The 14,508-nt window shown below is 49.1% G+C and overlaps 1 protein-coding gene across 3 annotated transcripts in view; it reads right to left on the reverse strand.

Moving 5' to 3' along the window:
• Positions 1 to 910: 910 nt before the first annotated feature.
• LOC141927829 (gamma-aminobutyric acid receptor subunit alpha-3) overlaps positions 911 to 14,508 on the reverse strand; it is a 78,104-nt gene continuing 64,506 nt past the window's right edge. The window contains exons 10-11 of one of the 3 annotated variants that reach the window (XM_074835126.1): positions 9,227 to 9,439; positions 911 to 1,182 (exon numbers count right to left, since the gene is read on the reverse strand). In XM_074835126.1, the coding sequence (XP_074691227.1) occupies positions 1,159 to 1,182; positions 9,227 to 9,439 (237 nt within the window). In that variant the 3' untranslated portion in view covers positions 911 to 1,158. Of the gene's footprint in view, positions 1,183 to 8,871; positions 9,440 to 14,508 lie in introns of those variants that run through there. The other 2 variants (XM_074835127.1, XM_074835125.1) reach the window with 2 other exon arrangements.

The following is a 14,508-nucleotide window of genomic DNA, read 5'->3' on the forward strand; positions in this document are numbered from 1 at the left end:
GATGCAATGAAGCGTCCGAATAAGCCCTTACACTTTGAACTTCCTTGCCAGCAGCCCACACAGTCACCTGGACACGTGTCACACTGCCTGAGTGACATGGCATGGCCAGCTATTTGCTATTAAATCTCCCAAAACAGGGTAGCCAAAACCAAAACTTGCTGCAGCAAAGGTCTCTGTACCATGGTAAATCCCAAGTCATGCTGGAAGCTGTTTGGGTGGACCAAAGTGACAGTGGAGGTCATTGCTGAAGAGCACAGCAGGGTGGGTTGAACTGCCCATAACCTTTCCTTGACACACATTTGATTTACCACGTGGCCAAAGATACTTGGGCTAAGGGCCTCCATGCCCACCAGGGTCTCTTTAAGGCGTGACTCAGCTGAAGTGTATGTGGTGGGTTGGATAAACCAGCGCCTTGGCCAAGGCCTCTTCTGGTTGCCCCTAGAGCAGCAGAAAGCTCAGTTCATGTTGTACATAGAGAAATGCCAAAAAGCTCTACTGGAAAAGCAAAGTCTAACCATGGGCCACACACCGCGGGGAACGGGCACGCCTCAGGGCCTCCTTCTTGCCCACCCATCACACCACCACCATCCCGTCTTCCCAAATTCCCCAGCCCATCTGCCTTGAAGGTACCTTGTGCCCTCCACTCCCCTGCCACGGGAAGGGAAAGTGTTTTAAACACAACACGATGGGAACCGTGGGATGTTTTCAAGCTCTTTTATTTTCCCCTGGAATATTTCTTTTTTCATGGGTAGCTTGTCTGTTCACCTCTGTCTGGGACAAACTCCTCAGATGAGCAGGTAGCCTCAAACCCAGAGGACTGGCTCCCGGGGCTCCCCATCCCTTTGTATGTCAACATCATTTAGCTTTGAGAAACAGACCATGGAAAAAACAATGACACAGATTTTTTTTAAAATATGAATTTTTATTTGTTTTGACTGGAGTTCGAGAGAGTGGGTAGAGTGGAAAAGCGGAGTGATTTAATTCAGTGAAGAGGTCTAGTCCCGCCTTGTGTGTTAGATCACGAGGTTAGTAGGTGGTCAGAAGAGTCCTCCTCCTCCACTCAGCTTGCTGATCTTATTCACGTAGTTCTTGTTTCTGATGTTTTCTAATCTCTCTTCAGAACTTCACTGTAATTTCTTGAGACATTTTTCTGTTGCTTTAACTTATTGAAAAAGCTAAAAGCTGAAAAAAATTGCAGGACTCAAAATCCTGCCAATTAGAATGGGCAATTTTTTTTTTTTCCGGCAAAGGTTGAAAAATACGATTCAAAAATACAAACAGGCATTGAACATTGCACCAAAAAGCATTTGAAACACAAATCTCAGAAAGAAAGAGAGAGAAATAGAGAGAAGAAAGGTCACAGTTTCCGTGAGAAATCCCTTAAGAAAGTGGCTACCAGCTAGTCAATAGAGAAAATAAAGTCAACAAAAAATTTAAAAAAAAAAAGCGTTTTTTTCTAGTTGTTAATTATTTACAGCTGTAATAACAGGATTGTCATGCATTAAACTGCTGCTGGCTAGATTCTTTCTCGTAGTGGAGTAAAGAGAGTCTCACAAGATGGAAAACAAAGCAGAAGACATACCGGGGCACGGATTGAACCTGAGGCAGTGAAAATAAGCGAATTCTCTGGCGACTTGTGGTGTGCTCTTCCCCATGATGGGCTGCCCTAGCGTGATGCTAATGCCACTTTCCCTACCCTGGGCACCAGGGCTGCAGTGAAAGAAGCAGCAGGTGCCCTCACCTTCAGATAGGACATTTGCCTGTGGCTATCCCCAAGTCAGTCAACAGTGAAAATCTAGTTCATGAAGGGATACTTGTGGTCACCTGACTAGATTTGGTGGGCTGAGAAACTCCCTTGTGACAACCGAGATGAGCCCTTCAACTCTAAACACAGCCTGGAAAAGGCAATGTGACTCAGGTTTCCCAACTCTGCCCCTACTTTTTTGTCGTTGCAAGAATCGAATCGTTCAATGTATGATCGTCGTTATGTTTGCTGGGTGCCCTGCAAAAAGACAGGAGGAATCGACAGACTTTCCAGGGGAAACAGAGTGCTGACAGCAGTGTAACATGAGCCAATGGACTTATCAGGTTGGCAGGACCTTCAAGCAGCGGTGAAGAAAAGAACCAAGAGCCTTTGAAGACTGTGGGAGCATCCTGGCTCACGTAGCAAACCTGAGACCAGGCCTCCCTCCCTAGGCAGATGGGATTGTTAAAGCTGTGTACAGAAGAGATCTGCACTGGTGGGCACTGGGACAGTGCGGAATAGGAAAGAGTGGCTAGAAAATCATATTTTGCCCTAGAGCTTCACGAGCTTGTGGTGAAGGATGACAGGTCAAATGTTAGGACTAATACAAGCCTAAGACTCTCTGCTGTTTAACGAAGCACAGATTCCTGTGGTGGGAGGCAGGCATAGACCCAGAAAGAGAACCAGCTCTGCTTATGGGAGCTGCCATTCTTCATTCTCATGGCTGGGACACCACAAGACACAGATCAGCGATCGCCGCTGCCTGCGAGAACCCTTCTCCAGCAGCAGAGGAGGGAAGATGGGAGCTACGAGTGCAGTTGCAGGATCACTGCCTAAATGGTTCTCCTAAGACAGGGGGAGATGAAGGGAAGGGAAGGGAAGGGAAGGGAAGGGAAGGGAAGGGAAGGGAAGGGAAGGGAAGGGAAGGGAAGGGAAGGGAAGGGAAGGGAAGGGAAGGGAAGGGAAGGGAAGGGAAGGGAAGGGAAGGGAAGGGAAGGGAAGGGAAGGGAAGGGAGCTGATGCTGGGTACCATTGCTAGGGGCTGCACACTGCTCACTTACCATGGCCTCACTGCTCACAGGCTGGCCAGCATCTGTCTTTGGTCCTGCTTGTGCTGAGGTGAGATAAGGTGTGGGTCCAGGACGCAGTGGCAGCAAAGGCCTATGCTTTTGCTGACCCCTCCCACCATTAGCACATAGTCACATACCAGTACAACCCACCTGGATGAGCAGCCAGCACTGACCAACTGCCAGCACCTCCCTTTGCTTTGCAGAACAGCCCAAGCTGAAGTGCAGCCCCTCCCTGCGGCGTTCCCCTGGCTAGGGAAAGCTGGAATGGATCCCATCAGGTTTGGTGCTCCCTCCTGAAGCAGGTAGAGACCTCACACCCCTTTGCAACGCTCAGCTACACATTCCCTGGTTTTGCTGTGGCGTAAGGACTAACTGCTTATGGCATTCAGCTGTTGAAAAGCCATGATCCCTTCCTGGGAACATCCCAGTGACCAGGGCAGGACAAGGACTGTGTTGGAGAAGTTCTGACATCTGGGACTAAGTTTTACTGAAAGGTTTTAAACAGAGCTGCCAGCAGTGTCCTTGGTCCAGGCAGCAAGCCTGCACCGAGACCCCAGCATGGAGAGAGGCTCACTTTGCTCCCTGTGCCTCCCAAAGCCATCTGAAGACCAGCGGAGAGGGACGCACCTCCTTCCAGAAGATTTACCAAAGAGAATGAGAGGGAAGTAAAATAATTGAAAGTGGCCATTTTCTCTTTCAAAGAGAAACAGGTTTGACTTTTAGATATAAAGAGTTTGTGAGCATACACACACACATGCATATATATAGAGATATATATATATATATGTAAAAACCTTTGGCTGACTGAACAATAACAAGGTCAAAAAGTAAATATTTATACCTGGAAGCCATCAATCTCATTTGTGTTGTGGCCTCTTGCCAAAAATGCCTTCAGGAGTAGTTCAGCTTGATATGGAAAGAGGATTGATGAATTGTTCAGGGTTTTTTCTCTCTACTTTGACATTAATAGAGCATTTATGTTTTCATGAATGTGCCCCTCACCCTGGCTGAGCCCTCCCCACCCCCAACAGCCACCAAGGAGTCAGGGAAATGTTGCTTCTCTCCATTCTGCAAAATCCACACAGATGTTTAATCGGGTGGGGTATAGTGACCCCAGACAGACACACAATTTGGGGAAGAGGGCCTGGAATGAGGGCTGGCCTTATGCTGCATGCTGCGATGGTGCAGTCCCACGGCCCCACGCTGGCTCTCCACCACCCCCAGGTCCAAGCATGTGGAAGGGGGGGGGGCACTAGCATGTCCCTGCCAAACCGTTCCCTAAGTGAGAGCTGCCTGGTCCTCTCCTACTCATGGCATGCCCTGGCAAGCTGGGAGAGCACAGTACCTGTCCTCAATAGCCACTCGCCTTTGACCGTGATCCTTCCATTAACAGTAGCGTGTGTTTAACTGCTCTGTTCCTCCAATAGCTGTAAAGAACACTGCAAGGAGACCGTTTCTGCAGCACCCTCCACGGAGGCAACAGCTCCAGGTTTCTGAAGGTCTCAGAGAGGTTCTTAGTGGAACAGAGGGTCTTCCTATGTGAGGTGATTTGGAGCAAGAGAAACCCCTTCCTCGTATGTGATGCAGCCCTATAATCCTCACCAAGAGATGGCTGAAAGGAATACAAGATATGGACAGAAGAAATCAAGGCAGAGGATAAGAAATGACTGCACCTGCACCTATCCATAGGATAGGCTTGCAGAAACAGGCTGGTCCTGACCTTGTTTGCATGCATGGCTTGTGTCTGGGAACAGCAAGCATGGGGTCTGCTTGCACAAGGGATGTCCTACAGCAAACAAAGTAGGACCCAGTGTCACCTAGATGGCAAGGATTAGGATGGGGGTGAGCTGTGCTGGCCACAGCACTTGTCTGTAAAACCCAGGGAGTGGCAAAGCCAGCTTTGCTTATGGTGAGCTCTGTGCACAGAGGAGAGCTGGGAAGCTCTGCCTCGGGTGTCACAGTCCTGCTCGGTGACGTTCAAGAAGCTTTTGAGACGTTGTGTGGGGGTAACTCCATCAGCCCTTTAGAAGAACGGGTGGCACTGAGGGACCTCTTCTGCCCCATCCCTCTCATATCACCCCGCAGAAATGTCACAGCACTATCATGGCACTCGCAGCCACCACATGCTGCCTGCCGTGCCTGCTTGGAGGACCTCAGCCGAACCGTCCTCTGCCTCCCCGGGGCGCAGAGCTCCTGAAAGCCGCACTGCTTTTGCCCGTGTGCGGTTTCAGAGGAGGGAAGGGGCAAGCTGCCAGCACCAAAATGTCCCTCTGACATTTTCAGGAGGAATGCAACTGCAGGCTTGGACTGCACTGTGTGTGTCCCAGGTGGTGCAAGCTACAAAACAGGAGTGCAGACTGAACAGATCATTTTTATCACCCTCAAAGACTTCTAATTTCTTCCTGGGAGACTCTCATAAAGTCAGGGAGGCTTTGGACTTTGCCAGAAGAAAAGAAATATTGGAGTATTGAGGCTCACAGTGAAATGAAGTGCCCACTCTGTGCACAAGTGTGGATTAGACTATCAATGGCCACGTACAGATCTATTTCTATATAGGACCAATTATAAAAATGGAGCCCTTAGATACTATCACAGCAAGCAGTAAACCCCAGTAATTGATGCTAGGTTAACTCTGGCCCAGCGTGCCCTTAGAAGAAGCCCCCATCAGCAACCTTGGGTTAGCTGGGAAGGAAACATCCCAATTTGAGCTGCTGACAGATTTAAAAAAAAAAAAGAACATTATCTTCTCTGTGATGTCTGCTGGCAGGAGATGTTAAACCACTTATTTATAACTATCTTCCCGAAATGCTTCCCTGCTTGGAAGCCAAACTACAAATCCTGTTTGGTTTGTTGTCTTTAACCAAAGGATGCCGGTATTTCTGCTTCCAGCTGGCAAAAAGACTTGGAGCCAGTGCCAGGCTTTGGTGGGAATAGACTTGGCTTTCAAGGCGTGCTAACACAGATCCAGGAAGGCAGCCTTTTATCAGGCAGAGAGCAAAGTTTTTTGAGTCAGGAAGAGCAAAGATGAGCCAGCAGATGGGTGTCACCAGCAAGCCAGATTGGTGGGCTGTGTCCTGGGGAGGGACAAGAGTCTCAGTGTCGCAGGGAGGGAAGGACTAGGGGAAGAAACAGGCAGGAGATTCACCCTGACAGATAGTCGAGACAGATCGGATCACCTGCAGGAAGGGAGGAGGCTCAGATGATGCCCCAATGCTATGCCCGGTGCCACAGAGAGGTCCAGCCCTGGCACTTTGAGCATCACCCTGCCACAGTGAGCCTGTGTGGCCCTGGGCAGGCAGCAAAGGCGGCACCTGCAGGTGCTCGGGCTGCTGAGAAGCCGATGGTAAGACCTGACAATTCATGGAGAGCTCTGTGGAGCAGGCACTGACAGACAACGAACATGTAGCAAGGTGATGCGCTCGGGGTAGAGGGGATTTTGGGGAATGCCCAGGCTAGCAGAGGAGACCACCTCTGCACCAGGGCTAGCTCAAGTCACTGGATCCAGTATTTAATCTTGCCTTTGATGTGATTCCGCTAGTAAACACAATATACTCTTTGTTACAATTTTATTGTGTTTGTTTTGCTTTTTATAGGGTTTCTATTCCATTCACTTCAGCCTGAGTATTATAGTGACATGAATGTTTTATAAGATACACTTCATATAGCTTGTTTAAGAAAATGACATCCAAGTAGTTTCCAAAACAAATAGCGTCACGGCCAGTCAGTGTAGCACTTCCCGCCAGAAAGCCCGAGGAGCAGGAGGGCAGCAGCAGTGGCACTGGCTCCTGGAGGGGATGCTGCTGGCGTGGTGGGAGCGCAGGGCGCCTCGGGGCCAAGGGGCAGGGGGCTGCGGCAGGGCAGTGCTGGGGTGGCCAGGCTGTCAGGGCCGGGGGGCTGCAGTAGCTCCAGGAGGCCAGTGCCAGGAGGAATCAGGTGCAAAAGCAGCCGGGATGTCCCCCCCTGCCCAGAGGAAGGTCTGGGGGCAGCACACTCTCCCTCTGCTCCTCCAACCCAACGCGGGGTGCACAGGGGGAGAGCTCCCTGGCTTTCTCTTCCTTGCCACCCAGCGGGGAGCCCTCGGGGATGAAAGGCACTGTAGAAATGTCATGGGCAGTCTGGGGTGCAGATGCTGTGGGGGAGGATGGGGAGCAAGCTGGTTTCCTCAGCATCGCCCCGGGTGGGGGGGAAGTTGCCATCTCTTGCCAGATGCTGCCTGCTGGTGTGGATGCGGTCGTGGACTGAATGCACCAGGGGCTGAGCTAAATGTCTCCTCGCTCCTCTCCTCGCCACAGCTGTAGGCAGGGGGAGCGACTGCACTGCTGTTGAGCCAGCAAGATTGGTAAGGGATTGGCAGGACATGCACCAATGCCACCCGCACTGAAGGACAAAGTGTCCTGGCCTTCCCCGCTCTGTCCTGCCATCCCCATGGATATTCCAGGTGGGGCAAATCCTGTGCCTTGTGCTCAGCCCCGCTTCTGTGCGGGCAGGGGTAAACTGAGCTTAGCACAGTGGCTCGAAGCAATGCTGAAGACATCACCTTGGGGGTGCTGGGGCCTGGCTGCATGCACCCGAAATGTGCTTGGGGGCAGCTCAGGGGGGGCAGCTACAAGGTTGGAGGGAGGCCCAGGAAAGAGGGGGTGCATCCTACCCTGGGAGCAGGGCTGATGGCAGGATCAGTGCTGGGGACAAGAACTCACCAGGCACAGGATGTCCTTCCTTGTAGCAGGACAGTGTGTCCATGGCTCCAGGCACCAGGGAAGGGGGACAGATGGCTTGAATGCCACCATCTTTTTGGTTCTTGACTGTGGTGGCTGGGAAGGGAGAAAAAAAACCTCTTTCCAAGGCACTGGAGAGCCTTCCTTGGAAGAGTGTGCAGGTGTTAGAGTTGGGTCTTATCTCAGTGGCTTTGTGGGATGGCACCTGGCTCCCATGGTGCTCTGGGACAGCGGTATCACCCTGCTGTTTCAAAGATCCCCTTCTGTGGTCCCATAGTGCTGAGGATGCTCAGCTGCATCTGTTCCCCAGGGGCAGAGAGGTACCTGGGGACCGACTGTCCTCTGTCCCACAGGAGACAGCCTGCGCCTGAGCTGGCCTGGACCAACATCGCTGCTGCTCCATGAGCTGGGCTTCCCCGGGCTGTGCTCCTCCCAGTCAGCGTGGCTTACCCAAGAGCTAGGGGATTCTCTTCCTAAATTCACCCGTGAACAACAAGTTATGACTGAGGGGTGCTGAGTAGCCAAAGGAAGATGAATGGGGATCTGGAAGAAGGGGCTTGGGCAGAGAGGAGATGCCAAGAAGGATAAGTGGATGGGGCCAAGAGAAAGTGGTAAACCACCCATCTGAACACAAACTCTATGGTTTCCAGTCCTGGTGCTGAATGCACGTGGCCTCACAGCTTCTATCTCCTCCAAGGCATTATGAAGTTCCTGTCTTGACTTCCTGACTGGCCCTGAGAAGAATTATTTCTCTGGTAGGAACCATCCCACCCTCTAACATGAGTTGCCCCAAGAGTGCAGGATGGCAGACGGACAAGATTTTTCTCGCCTGTTCTTGTCTGGGGAGACACAAGGAAACCAGCAGCTGGGTTTGGTGAAGACAGAGAGGAAGAAGCCCTGTAGATACCTACAAGACGCTGCCACCCTGTTCCACCCTTGTAATGGCTCCAAGGACCATGGCAGTGGTGGGTTCGCCCCCAGCAGGCACTGGGCTACGAGCTGGCCCATGCCACGCCACTCCCTCAGTGGACCAGCTTGCCTGCATCCACAGCCACCGAGCACAGAGCACCAGGCACTGAAGGGCAGCCTGGCTGGCTGACTGACTCTGGAGGCCTCCCCATCCTTGAGCCCAGGCCACCAGGAGCATCCACCATGCTAGGGCAGTCCACTGCAGAAGAGGAAGAGGGGGGTGGACCACAGCAGCAGCCCCCAGCAGAGTGGACAGTGGAATGGCAGTGGCATGCAGACCATGGGAACGGCAGGAGGTGGAGGAGGTGAGATGGAAGCACAGGGTGACTTGGACAGATGGGGGACATCAGACTCACAATGTTAGAGGCACAACTTGTTATGATCCTTTTTTTTTTCCCCTTTCGTCATCAGAGACAAAGTAAAGTGAAACTGAAGTACACAGGATTAAATTAAAATCGCAGTTTTGTTTACATTATAAAAGAATGATCTAATAGTAATAATAATAATAATATCAAATGAACAATAATAATTAAAGAAAATGGGAAAGAAGAAAGCCCTGGAGAATTCCTGCCTGGATGGTGCTCACTGATGGAAGGTTTGTGTGACCGGTTTTATTGTTTGGGGATCATTCCCTTGATAGCTGACTCCCGGTTTACATATGTGGCCCAGTAGACTAAGTTGAAAATGGCAAAGAGGACTGGAAAGACGATGCGGGACATCTTGTCTACCTTGCTGACGCTGTTGTATGTCTTCTTACTCTCTGGGAGCTTCTCCTCTATGCGGGGCAGCTTGGGGGGTACGTTGGTGGCAGTAGCAGTGGCAGCAGCACTCTTGGAGATGGTGGGCAGGCCAGGGTCCTTGGCAATGTTGAGAGCATACGTGGTGCCAACGATGTTGTAGGTGTTGTTGGTTTTCTTCGCTAGTGCCACTGGCTCTTTTTTCTAGGGAAGGTGGAAGAAAAAAAACAATATAGAGATGAAGTGACTGTAGAATTGCATGAACATTTCGTCCTCTGAGTTTACCTGCTTGCCTGGATGAGAAGATGGAAAAGGGTGCGAGGAGCAAGAGACCAAGAAGAAGGCATTGTGGAAGGGAAGGAAGATGTGGTGAGAAGATGACCAGAACCCATGACATCTGCCACTTGAGGCCTGCTGGAGCATAAGGACATGCTGGACTGGGGTAGACCAGCTACTCCAGGTAAGCCTGGCATGCAGCTTGTAGCACAAAGAAGTCCTGGCCTGGCAGCTAGGTCCTGCTGCAAGTCAAATAACTGAAGCCACATATCTGGGTTTGTAGCCTCCTTGCAGCCCCTTGGATCAGAGTAGTGGTATAAAAAGATGTGTGCAGCTGCACTTGAGCAGTAGCTGCCCCAGATGGGTGACTCCTTGGTTGCCTGAGTGCTGCCAGGTCTATGCTGCGTGTTGCCAGGTCAGTATAAGTGAATGCAGGCTCAAACTGCACAGACTCCTTGTCCTGTGTCTCAACTGGACAGTGTTTTCTGTTGCATGTAAGGTTCAGCCATGGAGAGACGACGCAGGAATGTAGTCTTTAGAAAGGAATGACTCCCTTTGTGGTCATTCTGGGGGACAAACTTGATTTTCTGCTTTGCTGGCCTGATTCCTGGGTCAGGGGAGAGGTGGAGACATCACAGAGGATTATAGGTTTTTTCGTAGCAGAAAGCCAGTGGATTTAAGAATGTGGGTGTCAGCATTGCAATATTTTTGTGCCATATCACACACTACCTCAGTGCCCCGAATACCTCATAGGGATACCTCATAATTTAACATCATGATGTACAAAATGGGACCCTTCAGAACTCCTCATGACCTACTCAGGTAAGCTACAGAACAGATGGAAGGCACTTGCACTAGCCCTGCATTTCAGGATTGCTCAGCACAGCACTATAGGGCAGAGGTAAGCCTTTTATCTTGCCCTCATATCTAAGGGTTGCAGCAAATCAAGGGAGATACGTGCACCCCTCCCACAAGGCTCCAGGGACAGCCATGCTGTCTGTGCTGAAGGGAAGAGAGCTTGCATAGCAAACAGCAAAGGAGGCACTTACGTGTCAGACATGATGTACTGAAGGACGATGGAAGATGATGAAGAGAGACAGTTCAGATGTTAATGGACATGAGTGGACAGGAAGACAGAGCTAGGAAGTGATGATGGGTGTTGTCCCCACTCTGGGGATCTTCCTGCTGCTGTCAGGGACCTGAGACCAGCTGCACCATATCGTATAAAGCAATCCAGGTCTACCAGGAGAAGCCCACTGAATGAAATCTATTCACGGGCAGACATCAGGCACTCTACATGTCCCAGCACTCATGTACTCCATGCAGTGTCCACTGTAATTACACCAAGAGCTAGCATTAGACACAGCAATGACTCATGGTGGGAATCTAGTATCTAAACTCAGAACAAGGTGTGACTTTGGATTTAATTTTCTATTAAAAAGCAACTGAAACACAAGGTAAGGCTCATCCAGGCATTTCTCAGGGGTGCTTGGCACAGTCTTGCGTGTATGTGTGAGGGAACCACACACAAAGTGATCATCAGGAGAAGGGAGGAGTGTGCAGCCAGCAGGTCCTGTTCACCTCCCCACCCTAGCCTGGGAATCGGTAACAGGCAGCTGGGTAGCACTGGGAGTTAGAAAGGCCAGATTTGCCCGGTCTGCTCTGCAGAGATATTCCAAAGGCTTTAGCTTTCATGCTGTACTCCCATTTTAAATGTATCCACAATCACTACGGATATTTCTGGTTACCTTAGGAAATGAATTTTCCACAGTGATTTTCAGAGGGACACTAAAAGCAGACTTCTGTGCAATCTTTAAACTCCTCTCCAGTAACAGCACAGTCAGGCCTGCAGTCTCATAATAATGCCATCAATTACAGAAATTAACTTGCTGTTAGAAGGAGGTCTAAATATCTTCAGACTCCAGATCAGGCTAAACCACTGATCAGATCATATTCATAGTCTTTTATGGGAGAGGGTGTTATGATCTTTAACGATTAACTGAGCGACTGATTTCTTCAGTCATTAGAGCCATGTTAACTTGTATCCCCAGCACAGCAGGTGAACTTTTCCTGCTAAAGAGCTGACAAGAAGCAAATAAAGGACTAAAGATGTTTCACCTTCTAAAACATTTAAATACGCTTAAGTATGATTACTTATTAACACAGCTACGGGAGGTAATAAAATAATTAATAATCAGTAATGAAATGAAAACCAGATTGTTGTTCACAGAATGTAATTTGAAGTGCCCTGTGATTATTTTAGTATTAATCAGCCACATTATTTGTTACAGGAATAAGATGACTCCAGGTGACATGACATTTTCAACCTGGCTAGCTTTTCTGCCCCAGAGCTTGGAAAGTGAATCCGTCTTGCCTGGCCAAACGCCTCTGAAAATAGCAGGCTGAAATGGAGTAAATTCAGGCAAGTATGAATACTGTGGGTGGTGGTAGCAAGCTACTGCTCTTGTTAGTGTGATCCAGAGCCCCCAAGCATCAACTAGGGCTTCTCTGGCCCTCAGACCAGGCTGTTCAGGCAGTGCAGAGGCTTATCCTCTCGATGTGCTCTGCTCCCGAGATGTCAGAAAAAATGGTTCAGCCTGAAGGTTACTGGGCTGTGCTTTACAAATAAGTGTTTCAAGCAAGATTTTGACAATCAAACAAAGCAAAATGTGCTTATTGCTGTCAGCTGCAAAGTAGCTTTCAGCCTTCCTCCTGCACCTTTATCTGTGAGTAGTTCCATGTCTTACTGAAACAGAAGGAAAGAGTGGAAAAACAGGAGGAAACCCCCAACATTTGCTTTGAAAACTTGTCCTATTTAGAACATCTATGTTGCAAAGAAATTCCTGCGTTTATGGCCCAGTTTGGGCACAGAGAGATTGAACCACTGCACAAAGCTGTCCCTGTGCTGCTCTCCTGAGGGAAAAGCTGTGAAAGCTGGTCTAGAGATACATATGTTCCCTGGATATTGCAGTCTGACAAGTTCTTCCACAACACACATACTGGAAAATAATAGCATTTTTGTTAAAAACTCTTGCCTTCAAGCCTCTCTGTTGAGGACCTAATGGCTGAACCTCTAAATGATGGGAACTGTTGGTTCTGCCTGTGATCTGTTGGAGATTTAGTTCTCTGCATCTGCTCCTTGGCTAGAAATTTGGGTTGGAAGCACTATCCCTCTGACAGGTCACTCTGAAGGTCACCGTCATTAATATCTGCAGTACTTGAGAAATGCAAGGTATCTGCCACTTGCCTGTCTAGAGAAAACTCACGTTAATGACCTCCAAGCAGCTCTAGACTCCAACACACTTGTATCCTATAATTCAAAGCCCAGCAACTGCAGTTGCTGTTCCAGCAAACATGTCACTCCTTCCTCATGCCAGGCAGTGTTCCCCTCTGCAGTGTGCCAGAGACTTGATCCTACCAGAGAATAGCAACAAAGCGTTTTACACTGAGATGCCTGTACCCTGAGCTCAGCCAAATGCTCTGAATGATGCAATCTTGCATTAACAGGTAAGCTACATCAATCCCAGGTTACTGTCAGTTGCTGGCGTAACCTCTGGCATCACTTGTCCCTCCTATCTCTTCATTCAGATCATGTGGGACTGAGCCCAATGATCTCATGCTCCCTGGATCACCAGATGAAGGCTCAGAGGTTGGATGGAGTCAATAATCAGCTCAACACACCACCCAGATACTGTTGAGAGAAAGTGGGTGAAATGTTGTTGAAGAATGATACATGGACTCTAGTGCAGGTGCTGTGGATATAAAATCACTTGCTATGGAGAGCTACAGGTGATTGCAGGTGCAGTAGGATGAAGGACACATGGGCTTCAGAGCATGATCAGCAAGGGACAATCCCAGCAAAAACATATTTACCATAGTGAGACAGAAAAAAAAAAAAAAAGAGAGATGGGTTTGAACCACCCCATGAGTCTGTAAGATTTCAAACTGGTTGAAAATGGTGGGCTGTTAAGGTTGGTTCTAGTTCCTCTCTGTTGGCAAGGAGGGGATTGAAATGGAAAGAAACAAAGGAGAAAGAAGAATGATTCCCAACGGACAAACTTCAGAATGGCTGAAGGGTGGGTTGGACAAAAAGCTTTACTCAGTCAGTGGAAAAGGCACCTAGTGCAAAAGGCAATCATGCCTGTCACTTTCAAAATACAAGAAAGAAAACCATGATGATCCTATCAACAGAGAGGTCTGAAGGATGCTTTTTGGTGACTTTCTCTTAGTGAGAAGATATGAAAAGTACATAGTAAGCCTGGACCTTCTCACCAGGCACTACAGGATTACTGTCTTAAGGATGAGAAGGATAAAGATCCAGGACTATTCTTCCATGCAAAGTGTGTTCTTCCTTGTTTTCATGTGTCTGACTGCAGCTACTTGTATTGGTTTTGTTGCTTCTTGCCACCCAGGACTTCAGGGCAATATCATACAAGCACAGATACAGAGCTAAATCAGATTTTATGCAGAGACATGGTGTTGGGTTTAAGTAAGTGTATTCCAAAGATCCAAAGCATCTTCCACCCTGAGGAACAGGCTTGCAGGGAACTCCCTGGTAAATGTCATCCTTGCAGACTTCATGAGTTTCCCAGTGGTGAAGACACTGTTAATGGTTGTCCCTCCGGATCCTCACTGTAACAGCTGCTCAGGAAGTGACCTTGTTGGCTCCAGAGATGGCCACCCCTATGGTTGGGATGGATGGGATGGATGGATGGATGGATGGGATGGGACAGATGGATATCGCTGTTCAGACACAGCCCTTCTGTCCTGAAGTGGATCCTTTGAACAAGATACTTTGAAGATGCTGGAGATAGGGAGCTTTTCTGGCTCAAACTACTGCCATCTCCCACTTTCCTCCCCCTGATGTTTTTTTTAAAAATCATCTTTACTAACAAGTTTTCCACATTGGGTCCAGATACCTCTCTCCAATTTGTTTTACACCTCTAGGTTGGTTGCAGCCGCTCTGCCATACAAAAAGAGAGGAAATCCTTCATCCA

This window comes from Strix aluco, chromosome 10, assembly GCF_031877795.1.
Source record: "Strix aluco isolate bStrAlu1 chromosome 10, bStrAlu1.hap1, whole genome shotgun sequence".
Lineage (NCBI taxonomy): Eukaryota > Metazoa > Chordata > Aves > Strigiformes > Strigidae > Strix > Strix aluco.